Below are 22,723 nucleotides of genomic sequence, written 5' to 3' on the forward strand. Positions count from 1 at the left end.
TATGAGTTTAAATTATGTTTTTCAATACATTCTACATTTTTCAATTGATATCGATCCATTGAAGCATTTTAACCAGAATTGCCCGTAATACAGAATAACAGAACGAAAATCAAGAAAGAGGGATGAATTGTGAATTATGTAACCGGATTTGCACTATTTGAGCCGCTTCACAATCGTTGTGACCTGAGAATACTTGAGCTTCTTACGTATCTGTATAATGCCTACAGGTACAATCCTACTGAAAAAGTTGATGTGATAAATCACAAGATGTTTTGAAAGAATTCACCGTGTAATTTACTACATAATTTATCTTGTAAATTGGATAAAATATACAAGAAATAACGTAATAAATTACAAAAACACGAAATCACAATATCAACTATACAGTCAACTATATGATTTTTGATGTAGTGTATCTGATAATTTGTATTTTTTAAATATTTCATCAAATTTACGAGATAAATCATGTAATAAATTACACACTGAATTCTTACAAAACGTATTGCGATTTATCATATCATCTTTTTTTAGTGGTGAGTCGTTCGGTTGTTCAGAAACAACCACAAATTGCCTCGAAAGCTCAAAATTTTTGTTCACCAGAACGAAAGCGCAATTCGAGAAGCGGATTATTCAGGCTTAGAATAACAGCATGATTAAACAATGGAGCAGAATTCACAGTACCAAATAGCGTTCAATTTGAATTTCAATTCTCTATAATAATGATGCGACAAGACAAACGTGCATTGCCAATTCTAAGCCCATTGAATTCTACGTAATACCGTATCAAGCGGTTACGCGTAAATTCGGCCTGCCAATAACTTCCAAACGTCAACTCTATTCGTAAATCAATAGAATTAAAAAAGAAATCTACAAAACAATCCGAGGCGTTTGGAACTGCGATTTGTATTGCGCGCCATTTTTGTCACGTGATTATTCCGTGCGTTTAACCTGATTTAAGGTTAACCTAACTTCGATAATGGCGCGCATTCGAAACTCGTTCTTTAAGCTCTAGGCTCGCGAGTTTCGAGCAGTAATTTTTCACAGTTTTTAACGTGCCGCGACTGTTTATATGGAAAAATAAAACTGATCCGAAAATACGTAACCAAATTTTTCTTTTATCATTTCAGGATTCGGGCTACACAAGTCCGAGCATACAGAAAAAGATCATGCAGCTGCAAGCTGGGTTGTGTCAAAACGGAACGATGGACATGGCCGGTGAGTTTTTCTCGAAAAAGCGATGACGCGGTGACAGTGCAAGCCCGTTATTATACGATTAGAGATACGCGGCGTTATGCCGGATACGAATGACAGCGGTTGGGAACGGTGACTAACTTTGAGAAACCGCACTTTGTGAAATACACCGGAAAGTAACGCGTAAATAATTACAGCTGTGTAATATAATTATTAATCTAGCTTGCGTGGTTTTCACAATTTATCACTGCGCACTATTAAGTACACTGAGAAAAATTTCATTTGTTACAGTGACTAGAAAAATTCGGAAAAACAGGTATCGTTAAAAAAAACCGTTTGAATATTGTTGGAAAATAACCGGAAATAAAAATTTCTCTCATTGTCTGTGTAGCTCTTATTTGTATAATATACGAATAAATATAAAAACGTTATTGCTTAGAAAATATCGCGCAGAATTCGATGATAGATTCTTTGTGCCATCACTACCACTAGACGTGGATCCGATCAGCAACCGATTACATTATCGGAGCCATGTAAAAAAGATTTGGGATCAAAAAAACCGTCGCGTTTGGCGACTGTTCAACCCAAAAATCATTTCCTTATCGATGAGGATGGATTGATTTTCAAGCATGCAAACAGCGTGCGTGTTTAATTAGGAATTTAAGAGAGGAAATTATTTAACTTATGAAATCTTAAGCGATAAACAGCCGTAGCTCGTTACTGTCGACAAATCTATGTGTGTAAACATCGCGTAACTCTTGAGGAAAAATGAGAGAACAGAAAAAAAAAGACAAAAAAAAAATCGTCGTTAAGTATGGCCTTGTAGCGCGTGCAAATGTTGAGTTGCGAGACGGGCAGTGATAATTGCTTGTTAAATAAATTCTCTAATTAGTATTCAAGCCGTATACAAGTAGAAGCCGAAGAATCCTCGTGACTGATTATCGAGAAGAAACAAAACTCTCAAAAATTGCTCGTTTTCTCTTTCATTATTTTGCTGGATTAATTAACGTTTGTTTCTACTGATCAAAGATTTCTGTCGTCGTAATTGGTAAATTCAACAAATCCTTTCTTCGCATTTACTTTCAGAACGATTTTCTCTCGTCATCTTTCTCACGTCATCTAGTATTACTTTATAAATTTCAAACCCATTTTCGCCGCGATAATTAATCTGAAGTGAAAATTTAGGGGATATAATTGTACATAAACAAATGACCGCGCTTAAAACGCGGAGTAATTACAGCGGACAAGTAAAGAGGAGTTGAGCTTACACAAAACCGTCGACTTTTCGAAGTGTGTATACACAGAGAGAAAAAATGGCATTAAGCTGACCGTGAGCCAGCCTTCGAACTTCCAGTTTTCGCACTGTAGCTTCAAAGTTGAGAGAAAAAAAATATATTGATATCCAGTTCGAATCTCGAACTACAAATTTGGATTCGTGATTAACGATTTTAAAGCCTTGGGATACCGGATTACATGAAATTATGACGATTTTTTTTTTATTTTCAACCACTATAATGGATCCAATATTACAAATTTTTGATGTCTGACCTTGGATTCGTTGTCGGTGACCCAAAAAACCTGCGCCAACTAATTTCAACCAAAATCCGATTTTTTTTTTTTCTATCTACCGCATTCGTCCGAAAATTGTCGGATCTGATTCTCAAGATCCTGAATCGTCGAGATCTAGCAAAAACTCAACTTTTCATTTTCGGGTGGATTGCAATAACCTCCTTTGTTCACTGAGCGAAGAAAAACGGGAAGTGAAAAAAAAAAAGTGAGGAAGATAAAAACAAGAAAAGAAAAAAAAAAAAAAAAGACAGCGAGAAGAACCGGACGAAATTCCTCTGTCACTATTGACTTACGGGAGGGGAGGGGGGCTAACAAAATTTGGGAAATGTTGTACCTAAGGGCATGATAAAATTTGGGAAATTTGAGCCGAATGGAAATATCTCTTCGAATCGATCCCCGCAATAATCCCCAATGTAATATTATACACAGGTGACCCATATCCGTCGATCCCACAGCGAAATATTCCACTCATTCCCAATTCTAATGCATCTTCGGGCGGATTCCTCTTCAAGGATTACTCCTACCCGACAATAAGCCTAAGGACTGCCAAATAAATACGAATCTTGAGGCTCGCTGACCACGGTATAAAAGAAATTCTATAAAGAATCGAGGGGTTTATTTATTGCCCACCGTTTCCTCCCCTCGCACTTCGATGCGTGCAATTCCAAATTCGCAAACTCATCGCTCTCGGCTGTTCGGACATCGACCATCGTCGCATGCAAAAAAAGACGTGACGGAAATCTTTGCTCGACACCGAATAAAGACACGGACATTCATTTCTCACGGATGAACTTTATCCCGGTCCCTGGAACACCTTTTACATCCACAGACGTAGTTGCGCCAACCGTCCATTTTGCGTCCCTCGGATCATCGACGATCGTTAACTTTCCTTCAAAAAAAAGTGCTTTCCACCTCGTCTCATTTTACGACGCTGATCATTCGTCGGCAATATTTTACCCGCGAAACGACGAAGTGGCAAAAGTGGGAAAAAATATATCGTTTGCAGAGAATCCCTTTCGCCGGAAAAAATTCGCCAGGTTAATACGGCACGTTTCAATCCATGGTTTTAAAACGTTTACCGAAACCAGCTGCTCCCGTTTCGTCGATAATCGATCGAGCGTTGTTTTGCAACCCGTTTTTTTTTTTTTTTTTTATCCGTACGACACTTCTTTTTTCACCCCATAGCGCGAAAAGAGCCTTTAAACTTGCCCCTCTTGTCCCGAGCACTTAAGCTCTTGTCAAGAGTTTTGTTTTTATCCACCTGTCAAATTATGGGGGACCGAGAATTTTGAGAGCAACACTTTGTTATAAGGAGCATGACATTGATATAATTACGACGAAACGCTTCAGGGGGTGAGAAAATAAAAATATAAAAAGGAAAAAAAAACAAAAAAATTACAATCGATCAAACGAACGATCTTCATTGGACACGTGAAAAGGGAGAAACAACATCAAGATACTGATTTTCAGACGTTTTTTTATGAATTTTCCAGAGTAGGAAATTTTTATTGGAATTTGATCTAGCTTGAATAACATTATTTTACTGATATTTCGAATTACGTTTACAAATTTTTTCAACTCATTTTTCGACAGAAATGTTCAAGTAAGATAGCAATTTTTATCTCAATGCAGAATGGTTTTGTTTTTTTTTTTTTTACATTATTAACATGTATTCTAAGAATATGAACCTCATTACGGGTCAAAATCGGTGTTTGAAAAAAATATCTCGATTTTCACAATTTTATTTATTTATTTATTTATTTTTTTTCACTTATTTCGCAATAAAAAAAACACTATCGAAATTATGATATGACGCGAAATGTTGGCTCATAGTCTTAGAAAACATGCTAATACTGTAAAACGAGAGGAAAAACAAAAAACCATTTCACTTTCAGATAAAAATTGCTACGTCCATATTTTCCGCGAACAACGAATTCGGAGTTCTAAAGCTTCTAAATTTTCGCCACAAATGTGTTGAAAAACTTTTTAAGCGTAACTCAAAATATGAATAAAATAACGACAAAGTTGGGATTAAATTTCAATTAATTTTTACCACTGAAAAAAAAATGGGTAAAAATAAAAAAAGCGCGTGAAAATCCGCCTCATGATGTGGTTTTCCCCACCTTAGCATAATTATGAATTATAAAAGCCTCTAATAAGGATGAGGATACTAACCCCCATTTCTGGCTTACGATGTGAACCATGAACCATCTCTTCCCACGTATTAAATTAATTTGAATACATGGTAGAGAGAGGAAATGTCCAAGTTACCCGGTATTTCCCAACTTGACACGTTGCAGGCGACGTTTACAACGACTCGAGTCTGAAGACGAGGTGAGGAATTACCGGGTATTCTGTCTGCAAGGGTTACAGAACCTTGTAACTAAATTCGATTGACTTGATTAACAGAAGTTCAAAATGGGGAGGGGGGGGGGGGGGGGGCACGCCTTCGCTTATAAAGTCTGGTCTCGTTCGTTGAAAACTTCATCGAGTGTTTATCAAATTATAAGAAAACATTCATCTGAATTATAAAGCGAGTAACTCTTGCCTCGAGTGAAGTGGAACGAATCTACCAGATTTTCAACAGTCTTGAAAAGATTTGAATAGAAAAATCGGTACCTGTCTGAATCGACTTTAATCTTGTAGGTAAATCCAGAACTTGTTTTCTATTTTTATGTTTTTAACTCTTAGGCTTACACACCGGGGTCAAAACGACCGCATGGCAATATATCCAGAATAATCTGATTTGATCCAAGATAAATACTGAAATATCGGAAAAATCGTTAATTCATTCTTTTTTCAAAAATACAACATCACGCACTTAAATAAATCCATTTTTTTTCATCACACGGTATGTCCGTTTTTTTTTTCTCACTTTCTCAAATATCTGTATTTCGCAAGTAACTCAGTTAATTTTCAGCTCAAAATATAAAAAATTCAGCGACTTGTAACTTTTTTAGTATAACGATCCATTTTCCGGTATTTCATTGTTTCATAAATTTTTTTCTTCCTTTCATATTCAAAATTTCATATTGCCAAAGATAACTAATTTGCTTTGAAATGTAATATTTAAAGAGTGACGCAGAATTTTTTCAAGTTATTCGACTCAATACCTCCGTTTCTACGCAATGAGTTTTCACGTGGAATCTCCAGCGACACCAATGTCACATACACAGGCGGTGCGCAGCGTAAGGTTTAATAAAAGAATCGACCATCCCAGTTTCTCCTAATAATAAAACGGCTAAAAAGTGACGATATTTTCCCATCAAACCGCCTTAATCCAACCTCATTGAAGACGTGACGTCGGGTCACACTTAGCACGATGACTATTCACCCCCCAAAGGACGCCCAATTACACACGACCCTGAATTCTCCAATACATGCTTTTAGGTGTCTCGAAATCAAATTACGTGGAACGTGAATATTGTTCACTATTCGTCAATACGCGTTCGGTCCATTGGTTGCATTTCGATTTCACCGTAGTGGAGTACACACGTACCAAGACCAATTTATACAACACCAAGAGCGACGAACTTCGCACATGAAGAGTTTGCGCAAGCTCGTGTTTGTTGAAAGGAAATTTTATGCACTTCTTCTACTCCTCATAATCGACTCGACCATTCGGCGAACTCTGATCTCGAGACTTTTCTTTATAATCCTTAGTTTTTTTCCACCTAATTTTATGATGAGATTCCATCGCAGACAAGGTTCGTGATGCTTCCATGGTGCTAATCGAGTTTTAGATTACCAGGATGAACGGGAAAGCGTAAAACGAGTACCGGAGGATCTTTTGCACGGAGAGATGACGGATCGTTTCCAATCCAAAATGATCGTCTCGAGTGCACGTGACAAGTCTTTAATACTTCGGTATCCGGACACGAATCGAACGAATCAACGGAGGCATGCGGAGAGATAAATATGATGAAATTATGGAAATAACAAAGGATTCCGAGTAATCCAGAAGATTCCTCGTTCAATCTACTCGCAAATTGTTTGACCCAGCTTCGTATATTGAAAAAGTCAACCATTCCCGTACTGTTTAAGAGAAGTAATAGCATGATGATTGAGGTCGACATTGACAAGGGTTCAGTTCTCACTCTTGTATACAATTCGGTAAAAATGCTATAGAACATTTAACGGATCTTACTGGTCCGTAATGGGACAAATGCTATAACAGGACCGAATGATCATGACTCTTTTCGCGTCAACGATTTGGGAATGCTATTCGGTACTTTGCTGCATTAACCATTTTCACGAGAATCGTATAACCTCGTAAGAATTTGCGAGACCGAAATTTACACACCCTGGAAAGGAGTGCAGCTCAGTTGGTTCTCGTGGAGCAACGCCTTTAGCCAACAACGCAGGGTGCAGGCCGATGGCTCATTTATAGATACCCACACACGTATAATGCGGGTTGCGTAATTGTACGCGACACTGTAACGATCAATTTGAGTTCAATAGTGGTGAACCGTTAAGGTGGTTCTTTAATCATTCCAAAGTCCTTAGCTGTATATGAAACTTGGACTGACTGGTAATGGAAATGAAGTGAATCCTCTTGTTGGATATCAGACCAAATTACTGGCCGAAAACGCGAAAACGAGCTTTTTGGAAATTGAACTTTTAACATTGCGCTTGTGGCCGTTTCAAGTTTTTTCAATGGAAATGCTGTCACAATTGTTTCATAAAATCCGTGGACCTTGACAAAAAAGTGAAGAATGGTTGTTGGAATATAGATCTTTCCAACGATACGTTGAAAAGGAGACGTTGCCGACCGTTTCGAAAAGATTTTTAATGATAAACACGACGGTGTATAGGTTGAAAATCTCGCGTCCCGGATCCGATTATATGGCGCGAAATTTGAATATCGCGAGTTGTATTTTCACATAACCTGGATTGACGTGTTACTAATAATAACAAAATGAAAATTGAAACGTTCATTTTTTATCGAAAGAAATTTCCTGTACATTGAGATGTATGAAAATAATGGAACTGTACACTCCCTATTAATTCTATCTGATGATAACTGTAGTCAAATGAAAACCTATCGACATAACTTTATTAATAAAATTACAATAAATTATGATCCAAAATGTTCTTGATATTCATGAATTTTATTCTCGTGCACTGATCCAACAACTTTAATACAAATTATACACTTATCCAAAAAAGGATGTTCTAACGACTCCTGAGTCACTAAAGAACTACCTTAACGGCGAACACCGAAATAAGTGTTCCTCAAAACGCCCGCCAACTCCTCGTCACTTTTCCGCTTCACATCTACAGAAGTTCATGGTGTCCACAAATACGCGGGTCACGCGTTTCCATTTCACAATTTCCGGAACGCTTATGTGATACGCGTATTTTCTGTCATGTATATGTCGCGGTATATATTAAATAAATTAATGCGACCATGTCACGAGAGAATTTCTCCGACTTTCGGAAGCGTTCAGGAAGCAGAGAGCGAGTCGCATCTCCGTTTAGACAGTTTACGACCCTCTGGAAGTGGTTTTTCGTCACCTACACATTACTTATGTTCAACATATGTATATATATATAAAGTGTGCACGCTACAACGAGGCATATCGTTATAATTTCGCCTCCTTCCACCGTTGCTGGATGAAATTTCATCCATGGTCGTTAGTCGTGACGTGTTCCATTAAGTTCGAAACTTCTGATCCCAATTTTCGTACAGTACTTGGAATTCCACTTTCCGAACAAGTCCAACACACACAGGTTCAATACTCAATGAAAGAGCATTATTAATACTCTCTACCGTACGAGTAATCTTCTTTCTCCTTTGAATCAGTCGTTCCTTCATCGGTTCTTTCAGTCATATTAGCTCTCTCTCTCTCTCTCTGTGCACCGAGTCGACTCGTAACTCTGACCTCAGGACGACTAAATCCTTCTCTCAAGCACTGATGAAATAAATCATGCTTTGAGAGAACCGTACTGTGTAGAATTACGTACAGGATGAGATTACGATCAAGGACTATTAGCCACCAAAAGCGTTTCCGCATCGTGCCGTGACCGAAAACTCAACATAAGGTAAGTGTATACCAGTTATTGACACGTTTAGACCCAATCATTGACCTATGTATTTTGCAAAATTATAAGCTGATGGCACAAATTGTGAACTTCTCGATGACTAAAACCAATCGCTAGAGGGTTACACGATACAAATTTGTTTTCTTAGTAATTTTAGAACTAAGAACCAAAAAAGGTCAATAATTGGGACAGGGTCAGTAACTGGTACACTTACCTTACTAATCATAAAGCTGAGTCCAAGTTCTCACGCAGTAACGAGAAGCTTTCTGGCTTCGGTTTTCAGGAGTATTTTGATTCATCCGACTACCGTGTGACTTTGTTTTCAATTCTGCAGGCTTTTGCCCGAAGCTTTGGGACGGCATCCTCTGTTGGCCATCCACATCCCCTGGCGCAGTGGCGACTGTCGCCTGCCCGGATTACATCGCTGGTTTCAACGACAAGGTAAGTTTCCCTCATCGCGAATCGTGAGCTTTTATGAAATCCTCACGCGAAGTTAGTACGTCATATAATCGAAGTTCGGTTTATCTTCAACGCGCGTATAAACGTTCAATATCATTTTTCACCCTTGCGCTCCATACCGGGGTGAAAACGACCCCGCGACGTTCAATTTAAATTTCAATTGAAAAACATCTGTGTGTGAAGAGTTGACTCGGTCAATTTTCAGCTCAAAATATTAAAAATTCAGTGAATTATGATTTTTTGAGTAAAATGATCTATTTTCTGGTATTTTGTTTCTTTCTGAATTGTTTTATTTCTGTTCAAAATTTCATTTTGCTAAAAATAACTAATTTGTCTTGAAATGTAATAGTTAATTTAACAAAAAAATTTCAAAGTAAAGGTTTTCAACAAATTACCAATTTAATATTCATCGTTTGTCATCTAATCACTTTTTCCGAATGAACTGAATTATATTTCACTGTTACAAAATTCCGACAAAATATTTTATGAGACACTTCATATGTTTTACTGTTATTAGCGAACAATACACAAAAAGATCTTCGTAATTTACGAATACCTTCTTAAGAGTAGCTTTTACTAATAAGATAGTTGTTGTATCGACGTGCCTACATTTTTTGTCTGTGATTTTGACGGTAAAGGATATTTCACTATAAGCACCTTCTTATCCTCAGTACCATAAACAATTTCACAACCATCCGAAGTTTTGCATAGTAACGTTTAATAATTAATATCAATCAAGGTTGTGTAAATACTTGGGTCGCGTGACTACATTCCAATTTTCATCAGCAATCTCCTTAAGTAGATCAAACGGAAAGTCAATTGACATAAGCCTCGAGAGCATTTCATTTCTTCTCTTCATGCATCTCGAAGGTTTCGATTTTTTTTTTTTTTTTCCAACGTCCCTTCGCAGAAATCGGCTTTTACTTCATACTTCACACGTAATGGGGAAAATAAGTAATGCGTATATTCCAAGTTAATGTGCGCAGGCACGAAGCGCGAAGAAGAGAAGAAACCTCGCGGTGAATTTGTATCAGTACATCATTATAAAAGTGTTTTTAAAACGTCAATTTTCAACCCCCGCATAAAAGCGGTTTCATCAAGCTGCTTTGCTTCGTTCAAGTTTACTTTCAACTGAACCGTGTCTGATGAAATTCATTGCGAGGTTTATTCCTCATGAAATATTCACATTAGTAGGTTAATATAACAATCGGTCAGTAAAATATCAGTGGAGCTCGGAGACAGTTGTTTCAAAAAGAAGAAAAGAAAAAATTTCGTTTTCTATGCACTAGATACCTAAACTTTGTCCTGTCATACCTACACCACTTAACTACTTAAGGGTTGTGAGGAGGCGCCATGCCGCTATTTTGTTATTGATTTTGATGAAAAAATGGTGAAATCTTTTCAAAACTATGAGTAATAAAGCCCTCGAACTGAAGTTTTTCCAAGTGTTTTCATTCTATTTAAAACAAAAAACTCTTAAATGAGTTAGCAGAAATGCTCGCCGCTTGACTTTAAGAGTCCATCAGGGTCTTCCTTGGGGAAGATCTCGCGTGATGTTTGACCATCTGCACTACAACCGGCGTACAGACATCGCAGTTTGACCTGTATCGGGCCAATCGTCAAGGGAACCTACAGTTCTACGCGATTATAAACCAATTTGTTTCAACGAAACGATAATTATCTGCATAGCCAGATCTAATACGACAGTTAATTTTGGAATGCGATCAGTTTGCAAATGCTTGTGACTGTCAATTACGATCTTAGGAGAAAAATTCAACGGCAGTCAGTTGTCGTTCAAACTTTCACGCCTGAGAAATAACCCCCCGCCATAGGATTGTAGAAGTTCACAAAGTGTCCATAGTCTAGACTCGGTGAGAACTCATTGCGCGGAATTGTTCTCGTTAAACTGATCGAAGTCTGAATACTAATTAAACAGATGGTGGACTGCGCCCAGTTACACGTCTATAAACTGAAGACGAGGTCAGCATGCTGGGACAGGGGTTGGTAAATGGGAGAAAAAGGTTGGAAAAAGGTTCGCAAAGGCTAGGGCGATGCGTGATAATCGGACATGATCTCCGTTTGGGAGCAGTGCGAAGCCCTTTACGAGAAAACTAAATCACCCCAAGTAAAGTCGAACGCTGATTACTGACCACCCTCAAATTGCACCTCGCGTTTCGCATTTCGCGCATGTTATGCTGTCACGTAACGCTTGGGTATTACCCTGAGCTGTTTGTCTTTAATTTATTTTAGGTGTAAGGACCGTGTAACTCGCACAGTTGGCGTCATTGTGACGTTCACGAAACAATGAAATTTATTTTGAACTGAAAATTAACCGAGTTACTCTCAAGACACATGACATTTGAGAAAAAACTTATGGACACACGGCGCGATTAGAAGACAGTAGGTATTTTTATTTTAGTGAGCGAAGTATTTTGTATTTTTGGAAAAGGAATGAATTAACGATTTTTGCGATATTACATTATTTATTTCGGATCTTTCTCATATGAAATTTACGGTGAACATGAAGTGGGGTGATTTTGTACCCCAGCCTGCAGCGTAAGGGACATTGATAATCTCGTTCTTCTGACTTATGTTGTTCGACCGTTTGTTTGCTTGTTTTTGATTCAGTCGCATTTTTTTTTTTTTTTTTTTTTTTGTTTTCATTTTTACTCTTCACAGGAAAACGCCACTCGGTCTTGCATGTCCAACGGCAGCTGGTATTGGAACGTCACAACTAACAGCACATGGAGCAACTACTCGCAGTGCTTCAAAACACCATTCGTCAAGGTCGTCATGCAGCTGGAAACCCCGAACGCTTCGCTTGCGGTGAGAATTTCTCCTCACTATATTGAAAATAGTTGTGTAAATTTTTTGGGATATTTTAATTTTCAATCATCAACGTTTGAGTAGAGAAAAGTTAGTAGAGTAAAAAAATATCAAGCATGTATTACTAAAACCACTCCTAAAGCATACACCAAAAAATTGATCTTTTCGGATCTCTCGAAAATGACACAAAATTTGTCATTGAAATCAATTGGACGTTATTCCCTATAAATGGACAATAATATGCGCAGTACTTTCGCTCTTAGGGGTTGCATGCTCTGTTTACGAGGGTCAACTTTAGGGGCAGTTTTCACCCTTTAACCTTTAGAGGACCGGAGTGTCCCAAACAAGAGCCAGCAGGTAACTCCGAAACTCCACCGGACGTGTTGACTATTATACACCCAAATCATACCTCTGAAAAATATCAAATTTCCAGGGAAAAATGCCGGCCCTCTAAAGATTAAACGCGATTCTTGATGTGACAAAATACATCTAAGAATAAAGAAATCTGTGAGGTACACCTTGGATATTATACATAAGGATTTTCCTTGCATTGTAAGACAAGTCGGAGGTTTTTAACACGCTTTCAAATTACGTAATAGCAAACAATTTCAGCCCTTCGAAATCCACGAAGAAAATTCCAATTAACAGCAAATCAGCATTAAAATTCGCGAATAATCATAATTGAAGGATCTGGGTAGCGACCCAATTATCCCCGAATGTAAAGGTGTGTTCGAGAAGAGGCGAGCCGCGGCTAAAACTAAACTCAGATTTCCCACATTCCGAGTGCGAGACGAGAGCGGTGTAATAGTAGTTTGACAATTAGTTGGCAAATGTAAATTTAGGACGAAGTATACCCCTGGTGGCCTGGTGATTCAGTGGACGAGATAAACATTCTCGTCCGTAGAAAACGAGGCGACATTCGCGTAGGATATTCATTCGTTCATATTCATATCTATACCAAGCGGATAAACAAAAATTTTAATCAAATTTTGTCCAGTAAGCTGTAAAAACGAAAGAATTAAAAGCAAGCGGGAAAAGCTCTGAAGTGAATACACACGAGACGTGATGAATTACCCGTCATTTTCGGGGATTACAGGCTGAAATTGTGTAATGTGATACATTTTAACGAATCTTTGGACAACTAGTCAAGCGTAACAGCTTGCTCAACGGGAAAATCACCTCCACAATTGGAGTATAACTTACATAACTGGAGAATTTGGAAACTCGTCTTGAAAGTTATTCGAGCGTTGTTCTATAGATCTGTTACAATTTTGCGTTTATTTGACGGAAACGTTTTCTCCGTGAACTGTTAAACGAAAATCAAACCCTCGCCTCATCTTCCAGGCCAATGGGGAGAAATCCCTTTGGAAGCGTGAAAAATAGGTATTTTTCGAGAATTTTTTTAGAGGGGAAAAAAATTATCTAATAATTTTCAAATTTTAACATAATTTTATTGAAGCATTCAAGGTGAGAAACAATCTTTTTTGTTGCGATCATACACAAAATGGCGGCGTTATTAAGGGTCTTGGGACGCCTGTTTTCCGTGACATCGAAAAGTGCTGCAGTTGTCACTCTTTTGCTGTTGATCTGAATAAGATTTAACAAGTGTTATTCGTTTATTGACATATTAAGGGGAAGGATGTACCTAAAAAATGATGACAAAGTGCCAAATTGAAAATTTCGGAGCCCTTTTATTCTAAGGGTCGAATTTTCGACCTTTTTTTCGACATACTTGACCCCTAAAAAGGTATTTATTTACGCGCTACCTTTCGAACTTTAGGTACATCCTTCCGATAATATTACTGAGTGTGATCTCCCAAAATTTCATCGAAATCGGTCGACAATTTTTGGAGCTACAACAGGAGCAGTTTTTGAAAATGTTGTTTCGAGATAATCGCGTTTAAAGCTTCAACATGTGAAAACTAGTGATTGTAGTGACTTAGCGATTAATCAGCGATGCCAGGCGCGTACAGCAGACCTTCTTCTTCCTCGAAAAGCTCATTTTCTTCCGCCAGCTGTTTTTTCCGGGCAGTACGAGCTTCTTTCGTCTCAGAAAGACTCACTCTGTTTTGCCGTACAATTCGCTCCTCATCCGAAGTTTCAGCGAAAATTCTGCAGTTGGTACCAACAACTATGTCCAATGCATTCATAATCCTCAAGATCGAAGAGAAGCCATCATTGAACATACCAGCAGCGATGTAGGCCGAAATTTCAACAATTTTTAAGCCGCAATGCAAATGTTTTGGAGCCAATCGCCAGATCGTCGAGTTGAAGCTTTCGTTTGCATTTTGGGTATGGCCTCCCAAGCACCTTTTTAGCAAATCATCTCTGGACAGATCTTGGTAAATTGGCAGGAGATGCTCTTGCATATTTTCGGGAAGTAACGGTGAAAGATCTTCCAATTTTGGATTTTTACCCAAGGCGATTGCTTTTTGCCATTTACACCAGCTTTCGGGTCCAGTCGGGCAGTATTTGTGATTTGGCTTTTTTTTTGTTGAAAAAATGTGATAGAAAGTAGCCATAATCTCTTTTTTCATATTTTCAACACTATTTACATTTCTTTGAATGCTCAAACCGTAATATTTCGTTAGTTTTTTGACAACTTTATCCGTTAACTTGCCTCTTCCGGAAAGTTTTTTTTCTTTTCCTAGGTTTCGGAGTCTGGTGCCCATTCTCTTCTCTACGTGGCCAATGCATTCACTTTTTACAACAGTCAACTCGTCACCATAAGGACTTAGTTCTAGAATGGCCTTAAAAGTTTTCGAATCGCCATCACCTATATAATTGCCATACTTTACGCCAAATTTCTCTTCAGATCTGGAAAACATTTCTATCATAGAATCAACCTCTATTTTTACCGCGGAGCCCTCGTGATTCTTCATGCAATTTTCTTCGTGATCTTCGAACCATTCCTCATATTTTTTCGTACGAGTCTTATTTTTCCAGAACGTACAGCCTTGGCAGTAACTGCTTTTCACAACTAAATCGACCACTTTACCAGAGTAGTAGCCGATGAACGTAGTTACACCATACAGTGACCCACGCTTTTTCCACGTACCGTCACCCGAGACTTTGAGAATTTTTTCTCCTCTTTCATGCTCGATATTTTTTTTCACCTCTTCTTTGACAGCATTCTGCGTTGAAAAATTGAATGAGGACTTGGCAGCTGCATAAATATGCTCGATGATTTTGGTGTAGCTGCTTTGATTAAATCCAGTGCACAGGTCCATGAGATTGCAAAAGGTATTGATTCCTCGTCTCGCGACCCCCAAAAATCTCATAACTAGCACAAGCCTTCGATTAATTTCGTAACCAGTGTGAATCAAAGGTCCTGACTTAATTTCTCGATTGCCACACCGACACGTAACGACAATTTTGAAACCGAGCACTCTATGGCCTGACTCATTAAAATTTACTCTTTGCTTGCACACAGAACAAATTAAAATGTCTGATAGAGCCGTAAAAACTGTTAAAAACTCAATAATTCTGTATGCGTGCAAAGGATTTGTACGTACATCCTCTATGCACGCAGACTTGAGTTTTTTAGCACTTGCACTCATCTCGTCACTTGTACTCGGCCCGAAATTCTCCCCGCTCGCATCAGTAAATTGATTTCCTTGAAATCTTCTTTTTTTGCTCGCACATTTTCGGGCTATGTTGCCTCGCGTTCCTTTCGGATAGTTTGGCATTTTACTTTGGTAAACACGACCGTTCGTGACAAAATTTCAAACGAAACTGAATCTGTTCTTCGGGCAACGTTTCGTTCCGTATACCTACCGGTTCACGCTATATGGATATATCTATAATGTCCCCTCTATAAAATTTCTCGAAACATCTACCTGGTCAAAAAAAAAGGTAAATAAGGGAGCATTGTGATGTGAAGGTTGCTCCGCCTCTAACGGTCCGAGCGCCCGACTCGCTACCTGACCGCACGCTGTCGCTCCGCTCTACACTATATGCGATAATTCCGCAAATATTCATTATTTCGGGTTTTCCTTTGGTCGGTATATTCTTTGGGTATTATACCTTCGAAATATGTAAAAAAAAAAAATCGATTTTTTGAAAATTCTAAAGGGATTTCTCCCCTTAATCACCGGGCAATTTACATATTGAAACTTTGATGATAGCTCCAGAACTGTTCAAACTGCTGCAAACGAACCGCGATCTGATCCGGTACAGACTATATGGACGTTTTCAGTTCTCACAAAGCCTTTGTGTGTCCAAGTCGCACTTCCGCTGACACCGCAGTGACTGCGTTAAGTGTACTTAAGGTGGTTCTTTAGTCAATCCAAAGTCCTTAGCTGTATACGAGAATTGGACTGATTGGTAATGGAAATGAAGTGAATCCTCTTGTTGGATATCAGACCAGATTACTGGCCGAAAACGCGAAAACGAGCTTTTTGGAAATTGAACTTTTAACATAGCGCATATGGCCGTTTCAAGTTTTTTCAACGGAAATGCTCTCACAATTATTTCATAAAATCCGTGGACCTTGACAAACAAGTGAAGAATGGTTGTTGGAATATAGATCTTTCCAACGATACGTTGAAAAGGAGACGTTGCCGACCGTTTCGAAAAGATTTTTAATGATAAACACGACGGTGTATAGGTTGAAAATCTCGCGTCCCGGATCCGATTATATGGCGCGAAATTTGAATATCGCGAGTTGTATTTTCACATAACCTGGATTGACGTGTTACTAATAATAACAAAATGAAAATTGAAACGTTCATTTTTTATCGAAAGAAATTTCCTATACATTGAGATGTATGAAAATAATGGAGCTATACACTCCGTATTAATTCTATCTGATGATAACTGTAATTAAATGAAAACCTATCGACATAACTTTATTAATAAAATTATAATAAACTATCATCCAAAATGTTCTTCAAATTCGTGAATTTTATTCTCGTGCATTATTTCAGCAACATCAATGTAAATTATACAATTCTCCAAAAGGATGTTCTACTGACGCCGGAATCACTAAAGAACCACCTCTCTGCTAACCAAAGCAGTACCTTTGCGTCTAAAGAAACACTTGATGATTGGATCAGCCAAATGGAATCACACTGCGACTAGACGTTGAATCGCGCTTTAGTCCCCAATTTCGCGACTTTGATATTCCCAGAGCTACGAAACGTTTCTAAGGTTCCCCAGTTTTTCAATTCGCAAATCGGTCCAAAATTCTATTCGCACTGAACCGAACGCCTCTTTCACCGAGGGGCAATCGGACTTCTGCAAGGTGGTTTAAGCTTCTTTAATATTACATATTCAATATCCGCGTATTCCGGCTGAAATTATATTGTGAAGATGCCAGCGAGTAAAATCGAAAAATGAAGTTTGTTTTTCATTTTTTTCCCCTTCGCATTTTTTACTTCACCTTCTAAATCTAATAAATGTCACTGATCGTTTATACCCACGATAATGGTTTATTCTTCATGTTTCATTCGTTTATAAAGAGACCGTCAACTTTATTCCCAAGAAGTGTAATTTCCTTGATGCCTTTCCAGGGCCGGAAATCCGCGACACGTTCTGGTATCTTTTCCACAAAAATTTCTACCCCACTAACGGAGCTGGTATAATGTAATGACAACGATAATCGTGCAGTGAGATCTCAGATAAAAATAACAGTAACGACAAAACCCCTCGCAGTCTGCACCTTCAATTATACTCTTATACCGGGGGAAAGAATAATACGAGCTGGTCCGACGTATAGCCGGTGGGTTCATTTTTGCTGCACCAAATTCTCGCATTGTTCGCCCACCGCTAATTTCCAAATTCCACAAAAATTTTCTGAACTTCAACTTGTGTTCCATCACTTTTTCCAAGATACATTCACCTCGATGTAGAGTTCTTCATACCGGGAAAAACATCGTCCCTGCTAACTTTTTGGGTGTAAGCAATATTGAATGAGGGAGAAGAGATGCGGTCCATCCAGTTTGCATCCGGTGACTAGTAAAATGGCGGAGGCAACATTCATTTCGGAGAATGGGTGCTATCGGCTTTCGAAATTGGATGGTTTAAGCGAAGGGCAAATCGGTCCTTTGGAATTTCAATTACATTGAGGATCAGCGGTGTTTCTAAACCTAATAAACATACTCAATACCAATTAAAAGTTAACATTGGCTCATTTGGTTATCACGGGTCACGGTTACACGTTACTTCGAAGCAAACGAAAAATCACGGCACAAGATATTTTCGTTCGTTCTTTTTCTACCAATCCGTACAACGGTCAAAACAAAATTTTCTAAACGATCGTAAGGAATTTGGAACGTTAAAAACTCGAACTACTTCCCTCGCACATCTCCATAACAAAAATATACTTCTTCGCATCGTCACAATATGTATAGTAAAAGTTGACGAGAATTGATGGAAAGAGGAAAATATTTCTGCGTAGTATGGGTACGTGAAAAAAGCACGAATATGAAAATGAAAATAATGAAATATATTTACGTATAAGCATAATCGATTATACACGTACGCACTTTGCATCTCAATTTCAGACCACTGAAATCTGTTACACGCCTCTAGAAATTTTTTCCAGTAACGTGTTACAAAACCGCGCCAACCTTGAGAAAACTTGTAACGAAAAATTCAAAGCTGCGCAATACACAACCGAAAGAATTCGCTGCCACAAAAATTGGCCAAAGCGAAGAAAAATTCTCACCCCATTAATATCGTAACCGTGTCAAGCTTTGAATGAACGATTCTTGAACGATAAAAGCTGTGGAGCCCATAAATCTTTCCCCCTTTGAAGCGAAACTTGTGTTACACCTCGCTTTCGTCCGACTTTTCAGCACTGAAAACCTTTGTTCACAATTTTTATATTGTTTGGATATTTCAGAAGTACATACCGATCGTCAAGACGATTTCACTGACCGGGTATTCCGTCTCCCTGTCAACCCTGATAGTTGCATTCTGCATACTGGCAGCCATAAAGTAAGTGCATAATCCTTGTTTTACATATACCGAAAGATGAATCCCGTTTTTACTGCAGTAATTGATGCTGAAAAGAAGAGAAAAATCGTCAAGGTGATCAGGATCCGAGATAATAGCGAGATTATATTCTAAACTTTGTTTATATGTTGAATAGATCAGTTCTGTTTTTATAAGTGAACACAAATATGTGTTTGCGCTTTAGAGACCGTGAAGTACAACACATAATGTTTATAAAGAGGGAAAGAGCGTTGACAAATGAACCGATCGTAAAACTTTCTGCTGTACCTACTTATATGTATAGAAATAAATGTTAGTAAATCGATGAAAAAATATTTCATCGCCGAAATAACAGAGTGGATTATTCCGCAGCGAACCGCGACGAAGATGCCGCGATACACTGGAAAAGTATAGAAAAGTCTAACTTCTGAGCACCCGTGAATCTTATATGTATATACGACTATACATCTTGAAACTAGGAAATCTCTTTACCCACGAGTCTCCGCGACCTCGGACTCGAGTTTGTGGAGTTTTCTGACGCTTCGCGGATTCTTTGTTACAGGAAACTAAGATGCCCAAGGAACATGCTGCACATGCACCTCTTCGCCTCGTTCATGATGCGGGCCTTCATCGCCCTCCTCAAGCACTCGATATTCGTCGACGGCCTCGGCTTGTCCTCCGACGTTTTGGTACTAGGCGGAGGCGAAAGTTACTGGCTGTCGGATCCTAACGAGAGCAATTGGCACTGCAAGGCGTTCACCAGTGTCTGGCAGTATTTCATCCTCGCGAACTATTGCTGGATACTGATGGAGGGCCTCTACCTTCACAACTTGATCTTTCTGGCTCTCTTTACTGATTCAAAGTCGAGCATCACGGGCTACGTCGTTCTCGGCTGGGGTGAGTCGTACAAGCCTTGAAACTTGGTGGAGTTTCAAACGCTTAAAAGCTTCTCCATCTAATCCATACTCGTCCATCAAACTGGACACGTAATACAGGTGTATGTGTACACTAGGGTGGACCTTAAAAAAATCATTTCAAATCGGCGTCACATAATCAGAAAATAATTCCCAAATATTTTCAAATTTTTATATCAATTCCTTTCACCTCGACTCAGTTCCTGCATTGGGAGTAGTAGCACGTAAGTGTATAATCGTCGTGTACGAACTCTAAAATAACCAAATGCATGTCTTATTGTTGGCTGGACGTAAAGTAGGTTCCAGTAGCTGCTCATCAGAATCCACACGATATACCCTGTAACAAAGGCGAGAAAATAAATCAAATTTTTCTGCAGAAATACTGACGGTGGTTTTATGCTATATTCATGGAAAAATTTTATGCTATCTATGTATATGATACGCGTGAGTGTGTTTGCAATGTTATTATACGCGTGAAACCCGTTGTAATAAATTGGCTTATCTATATAATATAGCGCAATTAAATTTCTCTACCGCACACATTAGATTTTCTCTGCCTCTTATCGATTCGGTATTCATAAATCTGGGGTTCTTACGGTTACCGATCGACAGCCTCAGCTTAAAATGTCAAAATTCGAAATAGCAGTTCCAATATGGCGGTTGAAACTACAAGAAATTACTTTATCCGAATAAAGGTAATTGGTACCCAGAGGGTTTGAAAATGCTGGCTACGCGCCTGAACTCAAAATTCTAACGTACATCTTTTGAACAGCAGATCTGAATGGTCAGCCATTTTGAATTATTTAATTTCCACATCAGTTTCGCAATCAGTGACCCAATCAGAAACGATCGAGCACCAATTGTTTTGTCTGAATTAAATGATTTTTTACATTTCCGGCGGCCATTTTGAATTTTCAAGTTTCGAATCCATAGAAAAGTATAGGTATGCCTGAAATATGGGTGCGTGAGCCAATTTTGTCGCATCGTTATTGCTTCGTCGATGTATACGAAACGGATAAATCTCATTACTCATGCACGAGACCACGAACTGGCACCCTGCAGTATATCACTCATGCTCACTCTTTACGCATTTTATCCGAGACATATATCACGTTCACCGTCTAAACTATACTTCATACCTTGGAGCCAATCTTCCCAGGTTTACCGGCCATATTCGTCCTTCCTTGGGTTGCGGTTAGAGCGGCTTTGGAGGACACGTATTGTTGGACAACGCACAAGAACTCCCTGCTGTTTCTAATCATTCGCGTGCCCACGATGCTCTCAATTTTGGTGAGTCTACGATGTCGCTCTAACGAATTTATAAACTATTCGAAAACTTCTACTGCGGACGAAAGAACGCCCTCTACCTAAAATTTGAAATAATTCCCCGTTAACGCTTTAGATAAACTTCGTGCTGTTTATCAACATAGTTCGGGTGCTGATGTTAAAGCTGAAATCTACCGTATCCGAGGAGACTCAGAGATACAAGTGAGCGAACCTTTTATTTCTAATTAACTTACAATTAATAATTAAGCTCTCTACCAGCCCGCTGTATCTAACGTACTAATTCTAACGCAAACGCTTCTCGATTTTGAATAACAGAAGATGGGCTAGGAGTACCTTGGTCCTTGTTCCGCTGTTCGGTATCCACTACACCATATTTTCTGGAATGCAATATGGCCTGGTTAAAAACGAAACGGTTGAACTGGTGTGGCTCTTGGGAGATCAACTTTTCGCGTCCTTTCAGGTACGTATGCATAGGTATAATTAAACGATACATCCGCATGACAAACGGCGATCGCCGGAAGTAATCGGAACAACCGGCATGAGAACGGCGGCCATATTGGAATCAAACCCGAGCAATTTGAAATAAAATAACGATAAGATCGCTGCTCAGCTGTCAAGTACAATCATATCATCTCCGATCGACTCCCAAAAATTGAATTAAAAATACGTAACAACTTTTCATAAGTTTCATTGCCAAATCAGCCATACGTTTTTCGTTTCAGGGATTTTTCGTCGCGGTGCTTTACTGCTTTTTGAATGGCGAAGTACGCGCCGAAGTTTCGCGGGCATGGCGAACAAAAAATTGCCATCGATTTCGACGCGGCCGTTGGGGTCCGAGGGCTTCGACTCACTCTTGCAGCACATGTAGCTGCAACGCGATTAAACTTAACAAGAAACCTGAGGATACGACGTGGTGGAACAAGCCGTGGACATGCTGGTGCCGTAGGGTGAATGTCAACCGATCGACGCACAGCATGGCGAGTACGCAAGGTGTCCGTTCGTCCCTCTATATTGCTCTACTAATCCCACCCTGCACACTACACTGACCAATAAGCACGCCAATAACACAGGTCTGCGTTTCTTTTTTTTTTTCCTTATAGTTCTTTTACTGAAGTGTTAATATTCGTGAAAGTAGTCCCAAATGTCATACAAAAACGACGTTCATATGATATACACCACGTCACATTCGGCAAATTTATTAATAAAACTACCAAAGTTTTGATTACACTGGTCAACAGTGGTTTTGTTGCTCTTGACATTTGAATAGCCTTACCATTAGTAAAATTTGATATCAGTGACCCTAGGAGCAAGCATAGTTTTTCGAAATTGGCTCTAGTTATTTATTTTATCAACTTTTTCACATATGACTTCAAAAAGCAAAATTTAAATAAAAAAATTCTATTTTTTTTCAACATCTGAAGATTGTCAAGAAAATATTACACAGCTCACCGAAACAAAATTTTTTTTTTTTACTCTGATGTTTTCCATAAATT

The 22,723-nt window shown here is 38.7% G+C and overlaps 1 protein-coding gene across 2 annotated transcripts in view; it reads left to right on the plus strand.

Moving 5' to 3' along the window:
* Positions 1 to 22,723, plus strand: part of LOC124303979 (parathyroid hormone/parathyroid hormone-related peptide receptor-like) — a 47,101-nt gene that overhangs the window by 21,596 nt on the left and 2,782 nt on the right. For both annotated transcript variants that reach the window (XM_046761876.1, XM_046761875.1), the window contains 9 exons: positions 1,128 to 1,215; positions 9,140 to 9,246; positions 11,944 to 12,090; positions 18,938 to 19,032; positions 19,592 to 19,926; positions 21,103 to 21,233; positions 21,346 to 21,431; positions 21,546 to 21,690; positions 21,953 to 22,220. In XM_046761876.1, the coding sequence (XP_046617832.1) occupies positions 1,128 to 1,215; positions 9,140 to 9,246; positions 11,944 to 12,090; positions 18,938 to 19,032; positions 19,592 to 19,926; positions 21,103 to 21,233; positions 21,346 to 21,431; positions 21,546 to 21,690; positions 21,953 to 22,220 (1,402 nt within the window). The remainder of the gene's footprint in view (positions 1 to 1,127; positions 1,216 to 9,139; positions 9,247 to 11,943; positions 12,091 to 18,937; positions 19,033 to 19,591; positions 19,927 to 21,102; positions 21,234 to 21,345; positions 21,432 to 21,545; positions 21,691 to 21,952; positions 22,221 to 22,723) is intronic.

The sequence above is a fragment of the Neodiprion virginianus genome, chromosome 4 (assembly GCF_021901495.1).
Source record: "Neodiprion virginianus isolate iyNeoVirg1 chromosome 4, iyNeoVirg1.1, whole genome shotgun sequence".
Lineage (NCBI taxonomy): Eukaryota > Metazoa > Arthropoda > Insecta > Hymenoptera > Diprionidae > Neodiprion > Neodiprion virginianus.